At 37.4% G+C, this 26,887-nt stretch overlaps 1 protein-coding gene across 6 annotated transcripts in view; it reads left to right on the top strand.

Annotated features, from left to right (window-relative positions):
* The window catches only part of VPS13B (vacuolar protein sorting 13 homolog B), a 486,160-nt gene that overhangs the window by 411,339 nt on the left and 47,934 nt on the right, over window positions 1-26,887 (top strand). For all 6 annotated transcript variants that reach the window (XM_075743649.1, XM_075743646.1, XM_075743650.1 and 3 more), the window contains 4 exons: window positions 6,297-6,493; window positions 14,434-14,615; window positions 16,387-16,736; window positions 22,811-22,972. In XM_075743649.1, coding sequence (XP_075599764.1) covers window positions 6,297-6,493; window positions 14,434-14,615; window positions 16,387-16,736; window positions 22,811-22,972 — 891 coding nt within the window. The remainder of the gene's footprint in view (window positions 1-6,296; window positions 6,494-14,433; window positions 14,616-16,386; window positions 16,737-22,810; window positions 22,973-26,887) is intronic.

The following is a 26,887-nucleotide window of genomic DNA, read 5'->3' as shown; positions in this document are numbered from 1 at the left end:
TAATATATTTTTTGCAAATTTTTTTTTGCTATTTTTATATAAATAATACTTAAAATCAAATTTGCAAGTAATGTTCTTGGTAGTTATTGCCAAGAATTTTTCCCTAATAAAAATCTGGATAAAACCTTTTATTTCCTGCTACTGCGACTTCTGTTCACCTAATGGAAGAATTGTATTTTTAAGACAGTTGGCCCTAAAACAGTAAAATATCCTAATAACAGAATAGCTTTATTACAGAGCAATCACTTTATTCATGCTCAGGAAGCTGGAGTTATAATCTCAGCATGGGTTGGCGTCTGACACAAAGTGCTAGTTTGTATTGTATTCTGCCTCTCGTTCACTTAGGTGGCCCTGCTCGGAGAAGATAAAACACACACACGCTTCCTGTCTTCTGTGTGCGTTTTCTTGTACGGTAGTTGTTTCTGGAACAAGAATAACTTCATTTCCAAGAGGAAGCGCCCACCATCTGAGACTCAAGGAATGAACATTTATTCTGTAGAAGCCTATTTTCTAGCAAAAACATGAATCAAAAGGAAACATTGCTGAAAGCAATATTAAGCACATTCTGTAACCCAGCTGTTAATATCTTTCTTTCTTTCTCAGCTGGACAAGATGGATTTTGCAGCCTAAGAGATCTGCATAGTTATAGTGTATAACTATAGTTAGTGTATTGTTAAAGGTCCATTTTTTATATTGAGTTTAAAAATCATGTAGTTCCCTATTTAAATAATAAAACAATAATACTTTTATATACCCTTCGTTCAGCAACCTCAAAGCTGTAGGCAGATGGCTGTAGGTTTTTCCTAGAGACAAAAAAGATGTCTGTGAAAAAGATAGGATTAGCTAAGAAATTAAGATATTTTAATTATTTCTGTCCTGAACGGCAATGATGTCTGTGTCTGAGACCTGTTTGCATTATGACAATATGTATAGTGAATAATAAGTATGATCATTTATGGTAACGTGACAGCTTGTGGAAGTGCACTGGCGTTGGCCCTCTGCTCAGCTAGAGAAACATCCCTAGTGGTAAGTGGTGTGCAGCCATGGCTTTTCAAGTCCTAATTAGCAAAATTGTCTAAAGCTAGGAGGATAACATCAGGTCACAGGAAAATCTAGAAGCATGTTGCGATCATGAAAGTCTTTAAAAAGCACATGTGGATCAACAGTCATTTCTCTCTCGTTGTGTCTTATTATTACACATAACTTTAAATGGGAATAAGGAGTATCCATGTGGTCAATAGGGTGTACAACACATGGATGAAAATATTAATATGTAACATAGTGTTAACAGATTCTGTAGCATTCTTGACCCCTAGTTTCCAAATAGGAATTAAATGATTCTGGAACAGATAATGTGTGACACAGTATATGGTGAATAAGAAAAACTATGATCTATCACATTGTAGTGCATTAGTGGGAATACTTCATGTTGGTTATTAATACTGTCTTGCTGATAGGTTAACAAGCGTGCAGGAAATTACTTGAAGGATGCAGGTTCTTAAGAAGGTTTTTGAGTTTCTTTTTGTTTGAGGTGTGGGGGTTTTTTTGTGAAATGTATATGACTGAGGTTTGAGCTCTGCTCAAATCGAGACAGGTTCTATTTGTAGAGAGTTAATGTATGTTCACAGAGGTAATTCTCGTGATGTCTATGTTAGTGTAATAGATACAAAGATTTTTTTCTTAAAATAGAGCAAAATGAGATTCACAGAGAACAGGAATCCCCATTCTCCTAATTCAAAAGATTCTGCTCCAAGGCAACTATTTCAGCTGAGTTGTTTCCTTGTGTCCTGTACTCGCAGGGAGCTGGACTGGAACTGTCGCTTGGGGGCAACTGCTTTCCTTCTGTCAGAATTTGCTAATACACTGTTTTCATTCTTCATCAGAACAGTGCCACACAATTTTCAGATCTCCTATGTCTATAGTCCACAGCAGTAAAGAGAAAAAGGAGGAAACTTCAAATTCTCTGCTCTATTTTAAATGTATTGATCTTATTAACAGTTTTTCTTATAAGTACTTAGAATTTAGGCTGTTTTCATAGAGCTTTTAAATTCTGCTTCTGATCTCTGTTGTTAGTGCTGCTAAAAAAAAAGCATTTGACTGCTGTTTTGCTTTCTAGTGCCATAATCATCCTTCTAAGTAAGTGTTTGTGCCATAGTACGTGGTTTTCTTGCAAAATGGAACTTGGAGATTGTTGGTTAAATCTGAGCCCACAATTAATGATAGTTCTGTGCAGACGGAAGTGACAGGCGCTGTACAGTAATGGTTTTGTCTGCATTTTACAGGGGAATAAAATTATTGCAGTTGAAACTTTCTTTGCGAGCTAGGAAAGAAGACAAAAAGCTATGGAGAAATGTCTGTTGAAAAAGCATGCTTGTTGTTAGCAAAGAAGTTTATTGTTAGATACGCTTTGTTAGTGTTTAGTTTTGTAGGGGCAGCAGAGGCGGTCACATTTTCTAAGAGGTAACAATTATCTGAATTATAGCTTAGGTTTTATGCAAATACTTTAAGGTAAAAGTAGCATATTTAATTCTACATATGGGAAATTTTTTGTTGCAGCTAATTCACTTATTCCCTCTGCCTGTGACTCAGTTCTGGCATTATAACCCATTTCCAGGCTTTCACAACTATTATTTTTGGCAGCTAATATTGCCCAGAGCTACCATCTCTCCTTAAACTTATCCAGATCAGGCATTAGTAATAAACCCCCTAGAACAAATAAAGCTAGATATGTAGGAATCAAAGATTCTAAGTCAACTAAGTCTTTTGCAAGCTTCAAACTAGAAAGCTTACAGTTTGGACAGTCCCGAAGCATGAGCTGGATTTTGTATAGGCAATCACATAAAGTGTCTCTGTGACTTTTTACTTCTAATATGCAGATGACGCCTTGAAACATACTGTCTCTTGCTCTGGTAGATTTCTTGACATATTACAACACAGTTAGGAAAAAATTCATGAGCAAAAATAAAGAGGAATAATCTTTTCAACATGCTTACCAGCCTGCTTTGATTGTGATATGTTCTTTCAGGCTACTCATACCGCTGAGTCCAGCAGTCATTCCTGCGCCTTTCCAAATTCTTCATGATTCGTGTAAGGAGGTTACCATCAAGTTCTTAAAAGGCAAATACACTGTGTTAGTTTATACCAGAGCCTGTGGAGAATTTATTACTTTTTTATGACATAATAATTGTTTTGATCATTTTAGTTTACCATCTTTTCCTCCAGATAATTTTCAATATTTCTACCACCTACTGAGTGGGTAGAAATATTCTTTATTTTCAGTCTTTATTTTCAGTCTCTCTATATTACTTTCCTCTAGCCTTACTGATAGGTTTAGATTTTTTGTATTGTAGTGCCACTTATGAAATTCCTTTATTGTGCTCTTTAACTTGTTCTTCCAGCTCATTAATCTTAGTGGGAATAGAATTCATCACCTCTTTTAAAATGCCCACTACTTGCTATTCTGATCCAATTTTGTGAGATTCTCATTAGGAAGACTTGCATATTAAAAAAAAGCTTTGTTGTGAGATGTAATCTAAAAGAAATAAATATCCCAAATAATAGGATAGCTTTACAAGACTTTGTTACTCAACAACATTGACAAGAAAAGAGAACTTAGGTGTTGATAGGCAATAGGAAGTACAAGACCAGACCAAGGACTGAGATTTAAAGATATGCAGAAATAAATACTGCTGTATGTGGGAATATCTGTGCAACCATGAAAGGGTGCAACCTTTTGTCAGAACCTTTTGTAATGATATAATCCCAAGACTTTATGCTATAGGAAATATGCCAAGGATTGCAATAGTTGAAATAAAATCAAATGGTTTATCACCAATGGAGACTATGGAGGTTTAGAAAAGTGTGTGAGTGTCAATGACTCCACAGTGTAGTACGCAAGATAGTGGATGATGGAATTAACTGCTTATGTGTTCAGAGTTAACGTAGGGGAATTCCTTGGGTACATCCATAATTGAAGGGTAGGAACATTACTGTGGTATTGCAATTTTGAGTGTTTGTCCACTGGTATTAAAGGTTAAAATAATTCAACACGAGAAGTTTTGAAGAAATCTAAAACTCTATGGTGACACTAAGAGCAGAAAGAATAAATATAGTGTGACTTTGAAATACAGCTACAAACACAATAATGTAACATTTCATATTGCTGCTGTTGTGCACAGCACCATTGTAGAGTTAGCAACACAGAACCAAGACAGATGTTTTCTGGGTCATCAAGCCCAGCCTCCTCCCATCAGGGTAATGCTTGTTACTGTCTACATCTTATTAACAAATCATGCTTTTAAAAGCAGCTGCTATGAGCACCAAGGCTGTCCTCAAACCTCCCTATCTTTTTCTGTTAGGGTTTCTAGTCTTACACTTTACTCAGAGAGTAACTGTTTTGACCCATAGACCCTTTCCTTTATCAGCTGTTTCTCTCCTGAGGTGTCTGGGTAGAGCAGTCATGTTCCTTTTGTTTTCCTTCGTTTAGTCCTCAGCTCTGCACTGATCCCAGTGTGACTTAATACAGTCTTAACATGAAGAGTTGGAAATGGGTGCCATATTCTCGATGAGGCCCACTAGTGTCTTATACAAGTCAATTAATATTTGTCCCTTGCTTTTGGAAATATCTCGCCCAATGTATCTCAACATGGCATCATCATATTGTCTCATAATTTTCCAGCTGACATTTGCATATCTTCACCATTTCCCACTGAATATGCAGCTTATAAACAACTGTGTTGCTATTTTTACATATATGACATGTGCTTTTTGATGTTAAATCAATCCCTTTTTCTCAGACTGTAGTCTTTGAAATTAAATCAGCACTCCTGATTTATATTGCTATGCTACTCTATGTTATATACATTACTGGCATCAGAGTCTTGCTGGCAGTCATCAGACATTTTTTTTTCTTTTTTTTTTTTCCTTCATCCTGACCTAAAAAAAATTTAGTGACTGTCGTTGCTTTTTTCAATCTTCAGGTATCATTGCATCTTGACAGATGTAGTAAAAATCCATGTTTCAAGTTCTGTGGTTCCACATGTTAAATCTTCCAGAATTCTTTGGTGATTATTTATGTTCCTTTGCCCTCCCCAGCTTGAACCACTGAGCTCCCTGAATTTTCCTTCTTAACCTTCATGCCTGTTAATTAATCAGCCTGCTGTCACCTCCATGTGCATTATAGTCCTTAGGGAGTAACAAGGAAGAATACTTACAGAGCTTTTTCTAGCTGTGCTTAGATGTACTTGCATCTCTATCACATTCTTACGTTTTTCCTGGTTATTTATCCATGTATGTCTACACACAGACACAGAGGGATAAAAAAGGTAATAGTGCATACATATGCGTTCTTTTACTATTATTTGCTTTATGTCAACTTGACTTTTAGTATTTCTTGAGCATGTACAAGTGCCATAACTGGATTTCTGTATCTGAATTCTAAAATCTTTATATTTTACTGAGTTTACATTGGTTTTAAATTCATATTCTCATTCACTTTCATGCTATTACCAAAAAAGGGGGGGGGGGCAAGATACACTCCTTTAAAGTCTTTGCTTTTATTAAAATTTGTTTTCAATTTTCTTTAGAAATGTCTCTAATAGCATTCTCTCCAGTTCAGTGATGCATCCAGGAATAATCCAAGTGGGTTATTTACAGACTTAAAATTAGGGATGTGATTAAACTGGAAGCTACTATGTATTTATTGGGTTTGTTTTTTCAAAGTCACACAGTTGCCTAAATAGTGTATTCCATGAAAGCAAAGATTATGTGATTTCAAGTACTTCATGGTTTGTCCCAGGATTTTTATTCATCTGTTGGCCGACCACAAGATATTGTGTTGCCCGTCATAATTTTTACTCTGCACCTTTGATCACTTTAATATGACAATACGTGGGTAATTAATAAATGTATATTTTGTTATGTAAAAGAGCTAGTTCATGCAAAAAAAAAGTAATTATGATTAGAATGTCCTTGATACTATGATGTGATGACATCTGATGGATTTTTTTTGGCTGCAAAATACAAATAATGGTTAGTTGAGTTGTCTTTGTTATTCTTGGGTACTGTGAAACAAGTAGCTATTTCTGTACCTAGTAAGAGAAAGTCTGAAGTTCTAAAAACATTTTAATTTAAGTCAGGACAGCACAGAATCTGAGTAATGGTTACAATTCTGATTTTCTATATGACAGCTTTTTTTTTTTTAGTTTAGTTAGTTTTGCACTTTTAGCGTGTACAGTAAATCCCATTATATTTGCAATCAAGCATAAAGTAATTATGCCTTGTCCCTTTTATCACAGATTCCTTGCAGCTTGGAGTACTGGGATGAGCTTCAGAAATCATTTGTTGCATTCCGGGAATTCAGTCTATCAGAAAGCAAAGTCTGTGAACTACAACTGCCCAGTATCAACCTTGTGAATGATCAGAAAGAGCTCATAGCCTCCGATCTGTGGAGGATTGTCCTGAACAGCAATCAGAATGTGGCTGATGACCAAAGGTAATTTTAAAGGAGGACAGAAAAGCAGAAATTTAATGCTACACTCTTGAGAGATCTTTTTCAAGAGACTTAGGAAATAAGATACTGTTTTCATATGCGATAAGAGTAGCTGGTCTTAAATGAGCTTCAGACTGTAGTTCACCTTCACGCAAGGGCATGGATTGTGCACAAAAAGAGCGCTCTCTCAGATTTGTAAGCAGCCTGGCAGCATCGCATTCATCATTTTTCCGAACACAAGGATTACTGAAAAGTGAAGACAAACAGGCCATATCCTGTAACCTCTTAGCTGCACAAGGCAGTAAAATTAGTAAAATTCGTTAACAAATGAAGGCTGAGGTGCAATCCATCGTATAACATAGTAGTAAACATTCTTCTTCCATGCACCCCCCCATACACCACCTTTATTCTGTCCTTAGTGCACATCAATGACTAAAATAAGCCAAATGTCTATTTTAAATAGATTAAACAAAACTTTAGTACTTCAAGAGCATTACGATATTATTCATACAGCTTGCTTACTGTGCTAACAGTAAAAAAATTTAATTGATGTCTTCAAACACTGGGGATCCATTTTTCATTATGTTTGCAGCTGGAAACAATATACAATGACAGATATTCACTCTATTTGCATTCATTCAGTTTTGGTTAATACGTAGAGTAAGAAGAAATGACTACAAGTTCTCTCCACAAACAGCAGTGGAATTGCTTTCAAAGACCTACTTAACATTTTATAGTTAGAGCAGAAAACCCAGAATGACCCTGTTGGATCATGGTATTTACTGATTGTTGCTGCCTGTGTATGAACACACGCTTGAATGAGTATGTAGCATCTACATATATGTTATGTGAAGCTACAGAATTCAGAGAAATCAGGAAATATGAACATGGCTAACAAAATCAATGAAGAAAATTAAACATCTGGTTTCCATTAATAGTATCAGGTTGGAAATGATTTCTTGATGTTAATTGTGAAAGAATGCATTTTCATCATTGAGAAGTTAAGTGTTTTAGACAAGGTTAATTCCTTTGAATGTGGGACCTTGGCAAAATTGCCTTCCTGGTCAGCTTAACACCACAGAAATGTGAACTCGGTGGGAACTGAAAATGAAGTAGTGAAATTTAGTATATTTTTTTCATCAAGGCATTTGGCACTGTAGTCATGTTTATTGTTTTCTGCTCAAACAGGGTTCATCATTATATGCAATGTTTCATTCAGGGAGCTCTGATAAGCTAATGAGTTGTAACCGTTCAGAAAGAGGCTAGGGTTAAAATGTAATACAAATAATTAAAAAAAGAAATACAAAACCAGTTTGGACTGTGATTAACATCAGAAACATTTTACAGCACAACATGAATTCACTTGCTTAGAAGGTCTAAACTTGTGAATTTTCAGCTCGGAGGCTGCAGACCTGCTCCACGGTAGTGACCATCCTCAGTGGTATCAGGGTGTCAAGTTATAATAGGGTAGAAATATCCTAATGGCCTTGAGGTACCAGAAGAGTCCACAGAAGACAATTGCTTATTACAAGCACTATGTCCTCCAGATTATGTGTGTATACAAAAAGCTAAAGCAGAAACTACAACTGAAAGAACAGGAATTAAACTGAAGCATTAGCAGTTCACTGAAAAGGGAGAGCAGGAAAGGAAAGAAGGCAGCAAAAACCATGTGCCACACTACTGAAGCATTTGAAGGTCAGTAAGCAGAGGAGAAGGAGGGAAGTCAAGGGAAGGTATTACAAACTGCCAGTTCCTTTGGCATGTGCATGGAGACTGCAGAGTCACTACTCCTGATACTTTCAGTGGCCTGAGGAATTTATAATAGTTTTAAGAGGTGTAGTTTACACCTACATGAACTAACAGTAGACTGGAAAGTTAAAGGTTCATGTAGGTCAGGCTGAACTCCATCCAGAAGCCAGAAACCTGAGGAGTACAGGAGGAAAACCTCCGATTTCAGTCAGAGAAGAGAAAAGATAATATTCTCTGCCTCAGCCACAGTTTCAGATAGAAATTCAAACTGAGCTCTCTTTATACTAACTTCAAACAAGCTTTCTGAACAATGACTGCAGGAAGGACTGATGTGAAAGTAGTCCTGACCAACCTGGAGTAATCCTTCTCAGAGAAACTTAATGGGTCAGAAAAAGAGCAGCTGTTCCTCAGAGATGAGGCTTTGACCTATGGTGTTTGAGCCATACTGTCTCTTTCTTGGAGACAGAGCAAATCATGCCAGTCACATGTCACTGACCTGGAGATTTTGAGACAGTTCACAAGCACTGAAATACATATAGTTACAGCTACAGAACAAATTTAAGGTGATGGTTAAGCTCCAAAGGATCACGTTCTGCTAAAGGGAAGCCTTGTTTAGGAGATGGTGACAGATACTGTGGGCCTGCAGAGAAGGCCAACATTTCGAGACCCCTAATAGCATAAGAAGTCCATGTTGGCAGTAACTGCTGAAATTGTGGCTCTATCTTCGCCAAACAAACATTGCTATCAGTATGGGTATATTCTTGTCACCAAGCATCCTAAAATCTATTCTGGATTCTACTTGACCAAAAAATCCCAAGCTTTTTGGGTTTTGAGAGAGAGACTGCCCCATGTCATAGTAAATTTCAATGTTAGGCTTATTCCTAAAGCAAGCGTTTAACATGAAATCTTATAGACTTGTGAGAAGAGCTACAAGGAACTATGCTTGAAGCCAGTGCTGAGTGTTAGACCAGGGAACTTGAAGGCTGCAGGATCTGCGACTGAGAGTGAGAAGTGAAGACTCTATAAAAGTTGAATCTCGGTTTTCCTGGAGAGTCACGATGATTTGACATTAATTACATGCTGTGACTGTATGATTGATTAGCAAATTTAATTCACTATTAATTGTAAAGTATAAAAATGCTTAGTCTTATTGAAGTTTATTTTCATAGTTTGATCTTGTATTTTGGGTCAGACTCTAACAGCTGCCATATGCATGCAGCTGCTGCTCAGTGATAATATTTTTTTCCTTCAAATTCTGCAGGGGGTTTTTTGTGGTAACCTCTATGATATGCTAATTAATAATACCAGAGAGCTGATCCCTTGTGGTTTAAGTACTTTATTATTGATTCCTAACATCAGTTATGAAGTATGAAACTTATGTGGCTCATGTGACAGGAAAACAACAAGGTTTTTGATAAGATGTGGATCCAGCTGATATGCTGAGCAATAACTGGCAGGCTGAAGTATATCAACCAATAATGAATATGGGAATATGCAAAGATGTTATGATCCAAATCCTGTGTATGCAAGCTCTTTCTGAGATTGATCAGGAAGTAATTAGAAGTATAAAAATCAAGGAGCTATCTGGTTAAGGACATAGTATATATGTATATGTTGTTTATTTTTAAGAATTTTGTAGACCATTCATTCAATGAATGAATAAGGTTTGAATGAACATTTATGAATGTTTATTCAATGAATGAACAAACCTGAAGTTCTAAGTGAGATAATTTAGCATCCCCTTGGGAATTTAGTACAGTGTCTGTGGAAGGAATCATATATGGCTTAAATGACTGTTTATGGAAGACCTTAAAATAGGGGATTAAAAGGAAATTATCATAGAATAAATTATTTTTGTAGGTTGCATTTTCGTAGAGTAGAATCATGGAATAATTTAGGTTGGAAAAGACCTCTAAGATCATTGAGTCCAACCGTTAACCTAACACTGCCAAGTCCACCACTAAAACATGTCCCTAAGCACCACATCTACACAGCTTTTAAATACCTCCAGGGATGGTGACTCAACTGCTTCCCTGGGCAGCCTGTTCCAGTGCTTGACAATGCTTTTGGTGAAGACATTTTTCCTAATATCCAATCTAAACCTTCCCTGGCACAACTTGAGGCCATTTCCTCTCATCCTATCGCTTGTTACTTGGGAGAAGAGACCAACCCCCACCTGGCTACAACCTCCTTTCAGGTAGTTGTAGAGAGCAATCAGGTCTCCCCTCAGCCTCCTTTTCTCCAGGCTAAACAATCCCAGCTCCCTCAGCTGCTCCTCATAAGACTTGTGCTCTAGACACTTCACCAGCTTCATTGCCTTTCTTTGGACACACTCCAGCACTTCAATGTCTTTCTTGGAGTGAGGGGCCCAAAACTGAACACAGTACTCGAGGTGGGGCCTCACCAGCGCCGAGTACAGGGAGACATTCACTTCCCTAGTCCTGCTGGCCACACTGTTTCTGATACAAGCCAGGATGCTGTTGGCCTTCTTGGCCACCTGGGCATACTGCTGGCTCATATTTAGTCGTGTTGCAGGTCTAGCAAATTATAATCAAAATTACTTTTATTTAAAGCTCTGGTTGGTTGGTGAGACACTAAAGCCCCTCACTGATTTTCTTGGGAGGGGTTTATCGTTCTTTGTTTAAATGGATTATGTTACAAGATGTTTTACATGTTTGTGCATCTCCTACGTAATGTAAACAGTATTTTTATAATTACTGACATACTAACGTGAAAGAGTAATTGAAAATGCCTTAAAATACAAACCATGAAACAAGTACAAAAACTTTTAAATAAGCCTTAAATTGCTACTTTTTAAAAATTAAAGTGAGGAATCATGGTCATGTTTCTTGCTAATTGTTATAGCTTTTATTCAAAGTAGATGATGTACTGGATTTTGACCTCTAACAATTTGGGTTCAGACCAGCATTTGAGTCATAAATTAAATGAGTTAAGTAGTCTCTTTCTTCTTCCCAGTGGATATTTTCCCATGTTGCGATTTCATCATAAATGGCAGTTTCGGTTTAAATATTCCACTCTTAAAATAACAAGAATAATGCAGGTCACTGTTAAGTCATTGATCCCAGTTGCCATATATTTAACTTGAACTGCTTTGCATGATGTGAAACTATCATACTCTATAATATATAATGACTTTGAATGGGTTTTTTTACATTTTAAAAATTCTGATATTCCACAGGATTAAATAATAATAATAATAAATTTTTTATATTAAAGTCAGGTCAGTTTTATTTAGAATTTCCTCTAGTTTTGCTACACCCATCCCGTGGCATGTTGTACCAAACACAAAGGATTAGAAGGTGGTTATTCCTGTTCTCCCAGCTGAAAAGTTATGGACAGTCCACACTGCATTTTGTAGCTCCAAAGCAGCCAAGAGAATGTGGGACTTTTTTGATATTGTATTCATTTGATGCAAAAATTTTGATTTCACAATCAGATCTACCTCTGATATTAACGCTCCTACTGCTGTTCACCAAGACTTAACAGGAAGTTTTCAGCTAACACTGCTTTATTTTCTGTTTGCGCATAGCATGTGATGAAGGACTGTGTCTTTGATTTCTGTGCTTTATGCAAGGTGAAAGGAGAAAGTAGCCGTGCTAAACATGTTACGGAAATCTACCTATGCAAAAAGCTTAAATGGGATTTGATTTAATTTAAAATCAGAGGGTCATGGTAGTGATTGTAAGGCCTACAGTCCCTCTTTAAAAACTGTTCATGATATTATGGTCTCTTATTACAGTTCTTTTTTAAGGTAATACTTTAGTAATTTGGATGCTGCTTTTAGAATATTTTGTACTGCAACTGGATTTTACTGTTACTGTATTTTTATTTTCATAACAACATGGGGACTGTAATTCTGGATGTGGCTTCTGGTTGAGTAAAAATCAAATGGACTCCTTCACAGATTAAACAATAACACTTGAACAAAGCCTGGGCAGATAGGCAAACAGTGATGAAAGAATCCTTATTGCATTTCTTTTCAGAGGATTTCTAGAAGGTGATCTCCTCTCTGTAGAGCGGCTTTCCCTTCTAAAACATGGTTTAGCTCACATTGTCCTGCTCCTCTCAGTCCTCCACTGCCAGCACTTGTCCCTCCCTAGCACAGGAAGGGATGCAAGGCCAGTTGTGTCACAGGGAGCAACCTTGTCCCACACTTATTTGCTGTTTCTCTCTGGTTAGTTTTTTAAGCATGTGGTTGGACTCTGAAGTTTGTTAGGGAATCGTTTCAGTTTCTTAGAAACCTTTTTGGTTTCTAAGGTGACTCTCCATGAGGAAACAAAAAGTAGTTTTGAATCTTTTTGTTCCCAACATTTTAAGTTCCAGAATATAGATTGGATATTAGAAAAAATTTCTTCACCAAAAAGGTTGTCAGTCATTGGAACAGGCTGCCCAGGGAAGTGGTTGAGTCACCATCCCTGGAGGTATTTAAAAGATGTGTAGATGTGGTGCTTGGGGACATAGATTAGTGGTTGAACTTGGGCAGTGCTAGGTTAATGGTTGGACTTGATGATCTTAAAGGTCTTTTCCAACCAAAACGATTATATGATTCTGTGATTACCTCCGCTTGGTCTGCTGATTGTGGGGCAGAAAAATTGGAGCAAAGTAGGGCTAAATGCTTTAAATGCTTTCCCTGATGTGAAGCTCCTGCCACATTTCCTCCTGCATCAAGCATGTCATGTTGCCCTGTAATCATTGTGGTTATGAGTGAGAAATGACAAAGGTCCCATTGCCCTAAAATGCTCAATAAATAAAAAGCAGGCATATAAAATTTGACTAAGTAAGAATTTGGAGGGGGTTGTTTATTTTTATTTTATGAAAATATCCATCTCCAAAAAACATATCTAGTGACTCAAGTAATAGGTTTCTGAGGAAAAGAAATCTATAATTTCAGAACGAACCTCAAATTTCAGAAATAAATGCCGTTCCTTTTTACTGCAGTTATTGTTATACCTGTTTGTGCAAATTAAGTCTTAATTCAGAATATCAAAGTGTAATTACCATACTAGCTAGTTACCATAACACAAAATAATACTGATAAATTTACCTATCCATGGAATTATAGGCATTTGTAGCTGAACATTTTGAATACCTACTATATTTGTGCATAATTTTGCAGTAACACAGACAGAATGATGAAAAATTTGGTCCTAAAAACATAAGATATGTTGCTTTGAAAGCCAATAATCAAATTTAAACTTGTGTTTGAATTTCAAATATCTTTAAAATGTCAGTGGAAATCTATTCACGGTACTTTAAAAAAGCTAGTTACTTTCTGATAAAAATAGTAGGCTGACCTTAGTTAATCCTTTGCTATTTTCAAAATAAAAACAGTATTGGACTGAGGACATGGACTTAGTTTTCTTAAATCAATTCTATGCTTTTAAACTAAAACTTTTTAGTGCCAAACTGCAAAGGGAGTAAGAATAAGGAACATTAAGGATAGATTTGGCTTAAATTAGAAAGTTTATTTGTACTTCAGTGATATCTTAGCAACCTATAGAATTGTGATGTAGTGTTAGTTTCTCTCAAGAGACTGAAAGACAATGCTTGGAAATTCATGGCATCAGGAGCATGGCTAGGAAAAAAAAGAGAAATCAGTGGGGTGGCATTTTAAATGTTTAGTTAATATGTTGTAATACGTGCTAGTAAAAGGCTCCAGGCTGAGCTTATAACACACGGAGATTCTTTCTAAATGATGACTGCAGAATGAGAAGGGCAAAGGAAAGAAAGCTTACAGGGACGGGGTTTATGCGTAGTAGTTCGATGGTCCTGAGTTGGTTTCCTTAAAATAAAATGAAAAAAATCATTCTCTTGACCAGATTACTTTTCAGCTTATTCTTGTAGCTATAATAATGTTAATGTACTCTGTTTACCTATTTCAACAATTAAAGATACCTGATATATTTTGGTTTTATTTTCTGTAAATATGCTTCACTTCTGTGATTAAAGTGTTTCAGTTTGTAAATTGAAAGTGTGGTGTGATAAAAGCATTGTTGGATTGCAGTCCTGTCTGCTACATTCTGCTTGGGAAAAAGTACATTAACATTAGCGCTTAAAAGAAAACAGTGACGTTGGCTGTGTCAGAAAACCAACATGGCACATGATGAAGTTCTACTGTAAAGCGATAAAATGCTGGAGGTGCTAACTTCTGCTTTGTTATCTACCTTCCACAGCTCAGAAAGTGAATCTGGCTCACAAAGCGCGTGTGATCAGCTTGTAACCCCCACAGCATTAGCAGCCTGTACCAGAGTTGATTCCTGTTTTACTCCTTGGTTTGTGCCATCACTAAGTGTGTTGACCCAATTTACTTATTTGGAAGTCCACCTCTGCCATCATCTTGATCAGCTGGGCACAGGTATGTACACCTTTACGTAGAATAATAAAAGCATATAGTTCATACGTGCTGCTTAATGGCTGGTTTGCTTTCTGTAGTCCCCATTTCCTCATTCAAACGGGCATTCTTGAAATAAGTTATCACCAACAGCCATCAGTGGTACAGACTTCAGGGTAAAACTGATGACTTACATACGGTAGGCAGTGGGACTGGCTGATCAGCCCCCTTCCTCTGGAATGGGTAACTGTAGAAACTGTCCCATTTTCGTGGTCTGATTAGTGACAGCAGGTGCCACTTCAGTTTTGAGCCATCTTAGTGAATGAATTTGATCTTTTAAGTTTTCCAGCATATTAACAGCGCTATTAAAATATTTGAAGATTTTGCAACACCCTTAGTAAGAATTCCTTGGAAGAGCTCTGAGAACTGCAGATTAACTGTTATTTCAATTACGATCACTTTTGGAGCTACATCTGGTTTTGTTCAGTGCTCTCTGTCATTGCATTAATGGCAAATACATTCCAAGAGATCTTTAGATTATTGTCTGATTTTCAAATGCCAGGAATGCTTTCCGTGGAAGATGAGCAAATATCTTAGATAATTTTGACAGGGACAGCTAGCTTCGTGAGTAGTTTTTGTGTTTCTGCAAGTGTTATAGTATTTTCATTATCAAATCATACCAAGACTGACACTCAACGTCTAGCAAATTATTTCTTGTCTATCAGCTACCTCTATCAGTACATAATCTTCCTCACTATTACACTCCAATTCCAGATGCTTGATCTTTAAAATTACATGTACTGGAAAAAAGCAAAAATCAGATTAAAATCAAACCCAGCTGTTTCATTTTTCAACAGTGACTGAGTTTATGCTGATGCTGCTGTTGTTCTTGTTATAGCACCTAAAGTCCTTGAGATTTGGGGCTCCATTGTGCTATGTTGTATGCAAAGGGAGCCCAAAACTTACTGTATCCATTACACTTTTGTAGAATAATAGGGCTTGATCCTGGAAAGTGATGAGTGTTTTGCTTCCAAATCTGTAGAGCACTTGAGCATATGCTAATTTTAAGCATGTGAGTAGTTCCAGCAACATAAACAATAACATCAATGGAAATACTCGCATGCTTAATGTTACACAAGTGGTGTACTTTCCTTGCAGTGTCTCTTGCCACAGTGCTCAGCACTTTGCAGGACTGAGGCTTCAGTGAACACGATAAAATCTCTTTTATGATATATTTCTCATGCTTTAGTCTTGGGATATTCTTTTGTTTAATTTCTAGTATTATGGGGTAATATGTCACATCTCAGTGGGTTTGTGGTCTTGAACTCTCTGTAATTGCAGCAAAGACAATTTTCGTTATGGAACCTGTTAGACCGCACAGTCACATGTCAGCAAATATTATATTGATAATTTTTATTGTATTCGTAATGTCCTATATGTGGAATATCATATACATCTACTACAGCAAAAATTCTCACAGAAATATGGTCTCTGCTCCAAATAGGTGGCAATCAGAAGTATTGTGCAGTGTGTAGGTAAAGCAGTTTGGCTGGCTAATCTATTTACCATGAAAAGATTTTGGTTTGCAGCTACTTTCTGTTTGCAGCTGCAATTAATTACAGTTCTATTTTACATATAATAAATAGTATGAACAGGATTAATTTCAGAAATGTCAACTCTTTTATGAATTTTACTTGTTTTCATCATATGTACAGCAGTTAAAACACAATTTACAAAAACATACAGAATGTGGCAATGGTGATGTTCTAGTCTTGTTTGTTCTTTTACTTTTCAGCACCACCAAAGTTTCTTCAGCCATTTTTATCTGATAAGAACATGCCATCTGAACTAGAATACATGATAATTTCCTTCGATGAGCCTCATGTGTATCTTCGTCGGTGGAGCGATGAGTCGATGTTCCAGGAGATCCAGTTTTCAACTCAAGCGTACTGTAAACTTCTGGAGTGTCGAAATGTGACTATGCAGAGTGTTGTGAAACCTTTCAAAATCTGGGGGCAGATTGCTATTTCCTGCGGCACAGTGGAAAGGCTGTTGGACTGCACGATAATGGTGGACCCCATTTTCATCAACTTTGGCCAATATGCGCTTCATTCTCTAAATACAGCAATTCAAGCTTGGCAGCAGGTATGCAAATACAATAGTGAGAAAAAATGTAGCTATTGTGATTTATTTAATAGCAAATTAGAATGCCAACTGCATTCATTAAAAATATTCCAAGATGTAAAAGCTTTAATTTACACTAGAAGTGTTTTTTACTAATAAACATTGATTCCGTGATAGCAGTGAAAATTAGGAGACAATGAATGTTCTATGTAAAGGTAAATGTAGCTAGAACTGCTTGAGTTTCAGTGAAACTACATGGATTTATATCAGAACAATCGGAATCTTGGTCTTGAAATGCATAATATTCCATTAATTTATGAAAAGGTGAGTGGTGCATGCTATGTAAGCACAGCTCAGTCTGAGCGGTAGAGCATATTGTTTCCAGCTACTATTTCTGTCCTTATTGAAGTTCAACACTAGTTTCACATTTCATTCTGTGCAAGAAGTAGTAATGGCTGAAGCCAGTTCCAGCGTAAGGAACCTTGCTTCTGCAATGACCCCTCGAAGGCCTGTAATTCCCTTACTCCACTATAGCCTTGAAATCAAATCATTCTCTTCGTCTGCCTGAAGACCTATGTGGAGCCTGGGAATTAATTACCTATCATGGCACTACAATAACAAAGCCCCCAAAAAAGGATAAAACATCTGTTTTATATCAAAAAATTCTTTTTTAAGGGCATTCCATGGTTTTCTTGTTGCAAAAGGACATTCATAAAACAAGATCTAGTGTGATTTAAATCTTTACAGTTGGCTCAAATATCAATGTGAACAAAAATCTTTGTAGCTCCAATTTCTGTTTTTTGTCATATTTTGAACAATGCTTTTAATAAAAAACAAACATAGAAAGTATAAGAGAGTCCTTGGTAGGCTGTTTAAACCCAAAATATTTCTGACTTAGTACTAGTCCCTCATCTAAGACATGTGTGGCAACTACTGCAAAATGGCCTTCAGAAAGGTCAGTTTCCTCTTAGGATGGAAAAAAAGAAGATCTCTCAGACATAGCTATACATATAAATAAAATATGGTGCATAAATATTTAAATGTTTTAAACCACATCACAGTGTGAATGACTGACTGACTACTCTGTGCCTTGAAGGAATATTCTGAGTTGAAAAAATGGAATTGTATATTTGATTAAGTAGAGCCATATGTCGCACAGTATATTGCTGACAGGTACATTTTATGAATAGTTGGTACTGATTTATACATGGATTTGGCAATGTTAACATGAGCCACAGGAGGATATACTTCTGTAATTGTTGCTGTAATTTTCTCGTTTCCTCTCATGTCAAGGGTACTTGCCACCATGTTCTGATGTGGTGGGTATCTAGCCCTGAGTATTCAAGATTAAAAACTTGCATCGCTTTGAAATTAGGGAACAGTTAACACACAAGTGGGTTCAAAATGGCTTATTAAATTAATTGTTACCAAGATGTTTTGTATGTGGCTTTACCTCCAGATTGGGGGGGTGGCACGCACTGCACAGGGAGGGAATGAATTTCCTAATGATAAGCAGTTTGATGTTTGCTGTTCACACAAAATACAATATAAATGCTGCCAACTAGAAGCATGAATTTAATAAGCAGGAAAAGTTATTTGAATTCTCCACATATTTTTTACTGGATTAATATCTGAACCAAGTGATGTTGCAGTCAGTGGACAGACGGATGAAGCATGAAACAATTTGGCCCTGCACCTTTAGGTCAAGAGTTCAGGATTAACAGAAGCCTCTGTCAGTAGCTTTGTTTTCTAGATATGGACTGATTTTTTTTGTTGTTGTTTGTTTAAGTAATGATGAACATTTTGAAAGTAGATTAAACCTAAAAAACACTAGGCATACAACTTGCTTTATAGTCACATGCTGAAAATCTGAGAGGATTAGCACTTTTTAAAAACAGTTTCCCTTTTTGACATATTTCACTGTCTAATCTGAAATCCCTGTTTAAATACAAGCAGGAACAGGCTAATGCACATCTAAATGCAAAGCTAAAGTAATGGTTTTAATAATCAAATAACTGCTCAGGGAACTTCAAGATTGTTATTAATTTACTTTTATTATTTAATGATAGCATACAGAGTATCAAGTGAGAGAAAATGCATGTCTCCTGTGAATATACACAGGGAAGGATGTTGGGGTTTTCCCCTTTATTTGGGCATTTAAGCTTTCACAAGTTGTTTTACAGCATTAGTGCTTTGTGATACCTAGAGACACAGGGTCAGCTGAGAAAACATCTCCCCAGGTATGGTACCAGTGAGTATTCCTGGGAAAAAAAATACTCCTTTGTGGTCTCACACCGCAAATGTTTTCCTAAACTCCTCAGAAGTTATAAAAGCTCTGGTTTAAACCTGTTTTAAACCATTAGAACTTCTTTTCCTCGAGGTCCGCATGGTGCTTAACCTTTCTGTTGGCAGTTGCGTAAGTTTTCTTAATGAGCTGGGATCAGTCAAAATGACATCTGTGATCACAGGAGTTTCCCCATCTTTCTACCACAAGCAGAAATAACAAAGGAAAAGAGTACAGAAAGTTTGCATGTAGCTTCGATTTAACTTTCTAGCTGATAATGTCAGGATACTGCCATGAGAATAAAGTTTAAACAGTCAGAAGGAAAATGTTCTTTTCTCTTAGAGGAACTTTGAGGGAGATAAGAAATTGCTAAAGACTTTCTGTCCAAAAACTTTACTAGGTACAAGAGAGAGTGTGTGTATGTATGCATGTGTGTATGCGTGTGTGAGAAAGAGAAGGCTTGCACAGGTCTTCGGTAGCTTGTGAAGCACACAGAAAATAACTTTGTGCATATAAAGACCCCTAGACTTTTATGGGGGTTTTTTCCAGATCCAGAAATGCTTTGAAATAGCTGTGAGCCAAGACGTGAGCAGAAAGTCCTGAGACAGGGAAAGCCTGGTGACTAGTATTATGTTGGATGTTTTTCCCCTCTCTGAATAGAATTCACAAAATATCTGAAAGCCCAATAAAGGAGAAACACTTTCCAGGCTTCTCTGAGAGAAAAGAACAGCTGAAAAATGATCTAAAGAGGGGCAGGAAATTGTCCCCCAGGAACTGACCCTAATCTGTATCTGATTCAGGCTGTTGATCGTTTGCGGATTCTTTTGATTTGCTGTTTTAATTCAGAGAGGGAATTTTTTTCCTAATCCACACTTAGGTGTTTTCAGCTCCTGGAGTCATCATTCAGCCCTTCAGCATCTTTGCCACACAAATGGCCCAGTTCTATTTGTTTTTATGATGTCTGGTTTCTCTACCCTCTCTTTTATCAATCAAGATTTCCTCACTCCATCCTTTTGCTGATTTTTTTTTTTTTTTTTTTTGTCCCTTTCTGCTTACCCTGGAAGCTTCTACTGTCAGACTCAAGGAATGAATTTGGGATCCAGTTCCCTGTGATGGGTGCAGGGAGCTGCTGCAGCTCTCCAGGGACCAAGAAGCATAGGTGGTACTCTGTCCGGGAAAAATCTCCTTTGTTTACTGTAAGGAGAATAAGAGTTGCCTAGAACTCTGCCTGTGCAGTGCGTAGTTGCCATACTGAGCTAAAACATCCCCAAGCTTCCTGGATGATCCTTTAGTCAGCTGTTATTATCAAGAATTGAGGCACTAGTAACTCGCTCTTAAGTGTGGCAGAATGGAGCAACACCTTATTATTCAAATCTTGGTGTTTCCTTGGTTAAAATTTTGGACCTGCTATAAAATTGAGTTTAAAATACCTCTTTTGCTTAACTTTGAGAAGCGTTGCTGTTAAAAGCAGTGGATTCTAGTAGCAAATCTAGCATTAAGACAAATCATTAATGGCAGTCAGTCATCAGTACCAAAATGTGTGCAGGTCTATTAGTAATCCCTGATGGGATAACATTCCCCCAGTACAATTTAGGAGTTCTATGCATGCCAAAAGCTTGCTAGATTCTCTTTTCCCTCCGGAAAGTGCAAGAACTTAGAGTTTCTGTTAATTTACTTGAAAATAACTTAATCAGGTAAAAATAGGGAAGTTCATCGTCTTCTGGTGTCCTTCCAGTCTGTGTGTTATCAGCAAGAAAATGTATTGGAGTTAAAAAAAAATTTCTTAAATTCCCCTGGGCATATATCTAGGTTTGAATATAACAACATGCTGAGCTCTGTGGATAGTAAATTCTCTCTTTTAAAATGAACATTTTGCAAAGCTGTAACAGGAAAATATATGTATTTGTGGTAGACTTATGGGTATGTGGGTATGGCAGCTTGACAGTAAAAAGTCATAGATCCACCACTAGAAAATGCCAAAATAAACTATGCACTCTGAAGTGGCACTGTAAATGTCAGCCTTTAGCCTACCCAGATCTGCTACTGAATGCAATACAGACATATTGCTCTGTAATGAGTTTTACTGCTTTGAAAAAGTGAGATTTTGGTTATGCTCGCCTGACTCTTGTTTCACAGAAGGTACCTGATCTTATGCAGAAGAATTCATGAGATTTGGAGAGAAGCTTTAATCTAAATATTCTCATGCTTAAATACTCCTAGGGTGAATAATTTTTTGCACAAACACTCCCAACGAACCACTCTGACATTCGGTCACAAAAGGAATCACAACCTGCACATTAGGTTCTTGTGAAGTTAATGATGGTAGTGAACACGCATTCAAGGATGCTAAATCAGACATACCTCGCACACTTCACTTTTCAGAAAATCTGTTCCACGTGTATCACCCAGCAATGTGCTACAAGCAGCGTACCAAACTGTTTTTCATGGATAACTTAAGGATCCATAGGGATCTATGAGGAAATATTTTTCTCTCTCTTGTTTGATCTCTGAATTTCTGCAGGTTTCCAGGCACATTGTTATCAAAGAACTAGAGACCTGTATGATCATAGACAGAGGAGGTGCTGGCTTCATTATGTCCGTTTAAAAGGTCCACTGAGAGCAAGGAGGGGAAACAGAATCAGCTCTCAAAGACCATGGAGGTCCCATAAGTTAGAGAAAACGTCATGAGAAGAAAGGATGAGAACAGAGCAGCTGGGCTATATTGTGGGGAAAAGGGAACCAACCAGCAATAAAGCATTGTCAAAAGTGTGTGCTAGGAAAGACGGGTCAAAAAGAGGTAACGAAAAGTGCAGGAAGATGAATTCTTTGTGTTATACCCATTAATTGCATGAAGACTATCTAAATGTTGCTTTCTTGGAGTAGTTATTATGGTTGCTAGATAGTTGCTTGTAAGTGGAAGGTGCCAGCCCAGTAGTGACTAGAACAGAAATATGTGAGAGAGAATCTCCACATCAAATTGTCGGTCACACTTTGACCTCTCCCATATAGGGGATTATAGTTTGTGCCTTCAGGGGCGGAAGACCTGTAGCTCTGGTAGTTTTTATGACTGTTGTATAGTCTCATTGTGTCAACAGAGTGACAAGCAGCCAGGTGAAAAGCAGAAAGAGAGGGATGGAAGGATGCAGCAGGCAAAAAAAAAAAAAGTATTGTGAAATCTAAAATACTTTAAAAACCCATGATAGTTTTAGATTTTTTCTATTAGACTGTCAGATTGCATGATGCATTTTCAAATGAGTCTCATGGAGCTGTGAAAATACTCTGCCCATGTCTCCTGCTTTTTCTTTAGTTATTTTTTTTAAGTGTTGTGGTATCAGGAGAGAGAGGGTCTTCTGCTGCTGGCCCACAGCAACGTTTCAAAGTAGAAGCAGCGGCTGGGGAAGAGGAAGTGCAGCCTGTTGGCCTGAGAGATCAGTTGTCAAGCATGGAGAAACCTCTTCATGCCTCTGCTCAGCCTGTAGTGTCCCGCCTGCCCTATGTGATGTGTCATTTCCAAATGAATGTAATTTCATTTAAGTCTTTTACGTAAGTTAGGAAATCTAGGTTTTATTGTAGTTTTAAACCTTTAAGATTTGCATTGCAGAAACATAAAGTAAAATATGTTAGGTCTTAGGATGCATTTTGTCAACCCAACCACTAGTTTTTGCAGAGAGTAGAGTACTATGAGACCAAAGCTAATGGCCAGAGATCTTGAAGCATTTCTGTGTTGTAACAGTCACCACTGGGCAGACAGCTGCCAAATGTTTTGCAATTAATCTGATGCTTACTGGCTTTCATATCCCTTTCCTTTCAGAACCAATGCCCTGAGGCAGAGGAATTGGTCTTCAGCCATTTTGTGATCTGTAATGACACACAAGAGACACTGCGGTTTGGCCAGGTGGATACTGATGAAAATATTTTGCTGGCTAGTCTCCGCAGTCACCAGTACAGCTGGCGCTCTCACAAGTCCCCGCAGGTATGTCAGAAACAGCCCTTCAAATGCAGCAATTGCTAAAGCTGACTGGTGGCTTTATGCATTGATACTTCAAATTTCTCTATGGTTTTGACTATCTCTAATGCTCCAGTGCTTTCAGGAGCTGCACACTGGGGCTGCATCACAGAGAAAAGGTAAACAAAGACTGAGGAAAGCCAGAAGTGTTTAGAAGTTACTCGAGGGTAGAACTGGATGTGCACGACCGCTTTCTGTAAAACTGAGCGGTTGTGGAAACTGAAGCTTCTGAAAAAAAGCAAAAGAAGATCGCTTGCCAGGTTTTTATAACTAAGTGATCAGTGTCTGTTTTCTGTGATGTACATTAGAGGTTTGGGGAATTTTTTTAATGAATTGTTTTTACCAGAAGCATCTGTTCACTGAAATTGTTTGCAGAACAGGGTCAAACTGGACAAATCTCTCAACTCAGCATGTGCTTGCATTAAAAAAGATTTGAAATGGTCAGAAACACCCCACTTATATAGTTTAAATAATGCAGTTTCTGTTTCTTGGGTGTTTTTTTTAAGGATAAACACTGACAATGAAATTAAATATTTCAATGAAACCATGTTGTTGGTTTTCTTGAGTGGTGGTGAAAAACGACCTTTTCATCTTTAGTCAAGATAGGGCAAGAATTTAAATCTAAAAAAAAAAAAAAAGTGTTTATGAGACAGCAAAGCCATTTCTTCTGTCTTTTTAATATATATCCCCAGCTCCTGCTGAGTGGGAGACTAGAGACCTGTGCCACCCCACTTGCTGAGCAGCAGTCCTGTGCTGCTAGATCCTAGGTCCTAGGAGAAGTGTAGTGGATGGGGGTTCCTAACTCCTTGAGAGCCTTGGAAAATAGCAGCCTTAGCATGTCAGAAAGAAGGTAAAGTTTGGATGGTAATTCTAAACAGGAGCTGTGCCCAGTTTCACTGCTGACAAATTTCAAGTTTCACTGGGATGGCAAATTTACTGTGTTTTTTGTTCACATGTCAGTTGGTGGATATGCAAAACTACTGAATTTTACATGAATGCGGTAATCTGTGCAGAGCAAATTCAGCCAGAGTAAACAGTTGCAGTTGACTCTGAAGTCAAGGCGTAAGTTAAGAGGAAGGCAGGCTAATAAAGGACCGTCTCACCCCAGCAACAGAGGAGTTGTTATAAACTGTGTGCGCTGGTGTAATAGTGCACAGAGGGGGACCTTTGGAGACGTAGAGACACTGGAGTACTGTACGTCCCTTGTCGCATTTTCAAAAAGGGTGTAGTTTTCTCATACAAGCAAAATGCCTTTGATGCCCCAGCCCACAAGCGAGCAACCCAGATGTGTGACTATGCTCTGTGTCAGGTTTTGAGACAGGGTCCCTACTCATCAGGTGACAGTACTCACATTTGGGTTACAATTGACATAACTCCCTCCGGTTGTGTGAGGGAGAAAGAACAACTAGACTTGCAGAAAGCTAACTACATGTGACCCATATTTCATAACCAATTACCATTTGCTTTTGTAGCAACTACTCAAAAAATCTTTAAACCTTTTCATAAATACATGGAAGGAGAAGGAAATGCTTAAAGCAATTATAAAAAAAAAAACCAGAACCAAGAAAGACTTTCCTCTTAACAATTTTTCTTATCCATTTACTGATTACTTATATAAAATTACTTAGTTGACAGAATCCTCTTTTTGACCATCATTCTGCTAATGGCGTAGTTCTCATTACGGTGTATTTCTAATAATAGTGTACTTCCGATAATGGTGCAAACAGGAAAGTGTTTTGAAAACAAGGATTATCTCAAGCAAAATGATAAGAGTTAAAATTGTTAGTGATACTTTCTGTCATTTGCAGCCGAGCTGCTGAAGACCACCAGCACAATATATGGCATTAGCCATGCAACACTTGGAGAACTTAAAAGATTTAAACATTGATCTTTAGCTTGTCCTTTCAGTCACAGACTTGAGCTGTGCAAAACATTCAGTTTTCATGGCCATTATGTAACTTTCTTATTAAATGAAAAAGTGCAGGATGAAAGGTGGAAAAGTCCAGCTGAAAACCAAATCACACATTAGGGAGTGGGTGAGGTGACAGTAGGAACATCAGATTCATTTTTCAGATATTCATTCTTCAGCTGAAAGTTGGTGATGTCAAAGGGTTTCCCCATTGTGTTTAGCTCTGATCAGATTCAGATTCACTGAAGAACTGGGCTGATAAACAGTCATGTTGGATTCCCACATCCCAGGAGATGGGGAAGCAAATAGCTCGCTCCTCCTGACTCAACCACGTTGCTGGCCAGCAGGCCCTTCTAATAGGGATGGGGGGGCTGTACCTCCCTTGTCCCAGCCCTTGGAATAATTTCAAGAATATTTCTGCTCTTTTAACATTTTTCAACAGCCATCTTTTGCTGGAAATTTAGAGACTAAAAAATAGCACTGAGGTAATTTCACTGAAAACATATGGAAGCACAGGCTTTCCTCACACTGTTGAAACAGAAGCAAATTTTCTTTACAAAGGTCGGAGAAACTTGGCATTCATCTATAAGCCTTGTTCATTTGGTTAATGTTAAATACAAATCACTAAGTTTAGCATGCTTCAGAAAGGCAGTTCATCTAAACAGTCTAAACAGCACAATCCTTTGTCATTTTAGATCATACAAAGTAAGTTTGTTTAAATATTATTACAAATGTTGTCATGTAAATTTTTTCAATGATTTATACAAATCCTTGAAATGAAAACGACAACTCAATTAAGACATCAGGTTGTCCCTATTATGCTATGGCACCTTTCTAATTGTTTCCATGCAAAACTATCTAACAGCTTATTATCCAAAGGTCAGAATAATGCCCAAGCATGGACAAACCCTCAAAGTGTCATATTCATGGAATGCTAGATGACTTCATAGTTATGAAATTATTTCATTTCTCATGATAATTCCCAACTTGCCACGTTAGTGAATTTTAAGAACTCTGAGAGCAGATTGTAAGATAAATGTGAAATAATCCATACTTCTGGAGTCAGGGACTTCCCTCCAGGCATTAGTTCATACTTGACTTACTTGACTTACTCTTGGGGATAAAATGAGTTAGGACAAGGTCTTAGATACCACATTCTCTTACTGGGAAAGAAAACCAACTTGCACAACTTCGGCTGGCTCATGTTTCTTGTTACACAGGCACTAAGAAGCAGCGGTTGCCATGAAATACTTTATTTAACCTCTGCAAAATGTTTTTTTAGTATGGCAAGGCAGTTCAGTTAAATGAAAATAAATAGTTTTAAAAGGATTGTATTTCTTTCACATTCACATCAATAAAATTCTCCATTTTTCTTTTGCTAATTAAGCATAGTGAGAGATGCAGTAATTGTCCATTTGAATTATTTAACACAAATATATACCTAAAATAAGTTATTTTTCTCGTAGCAGATAGTTATATAATGCTTTATTTACATTTAGAATTCATTTTAATATTAATGAAGCTACTATAGACTATAATTAAAAATTGTTCAACTTTTTCATGTTACGAAAACTGCTATAGCACACCAAGGATTTGGATTTATCAGCTATTGATGGCGTCCCTCTAACTGTTTGGCTTAACTTAAAGCTCCTTCCTTCCTTTGTTTTTTCCCAGCCCGGATCTTCTACATTTCAGGGAACCTAACCTTTCCCTTTTAACTTTCACTCTGATTCCTGTAAGTCTCGCTGGTTTGGCTAATATTTCAGTAATAAGTCTGAGGTCCAATGCTCTCTCTTCTACTCCACTCCATCCCCCATGTTTTCCTCAGATTTCATGAGGTTTTGACCTTCCTTAGGGATAAGACACCCCCAACTATATAGTCCTTTTCAGAGTTGGGGTAAGTTCAAAACTGGTGATATTTAAGGCTTTAAGCAATTCTAGCAAAAGTTGCCAGACCTCATGAGTTCCTTTTG

The sequence above is a fragment of the Balearica regulorum genome, chromosome 2 (assembly GCF_011004875.1).
Source record: "Balearica regulorum gibbericeps isolate bBalReg1 chromosome 2, bBalReg1.pri, whole genome shotgun sequence".
NCBI classification, from domain to species: Eukaryota; Metazoa; Chordata; class Aves; order Gruiformes; family Gruidae; genus Balearica; species Balearica regulorum.
This window is presented reverse-complemented; position numbering and strand designations above follow the sequence as displayed.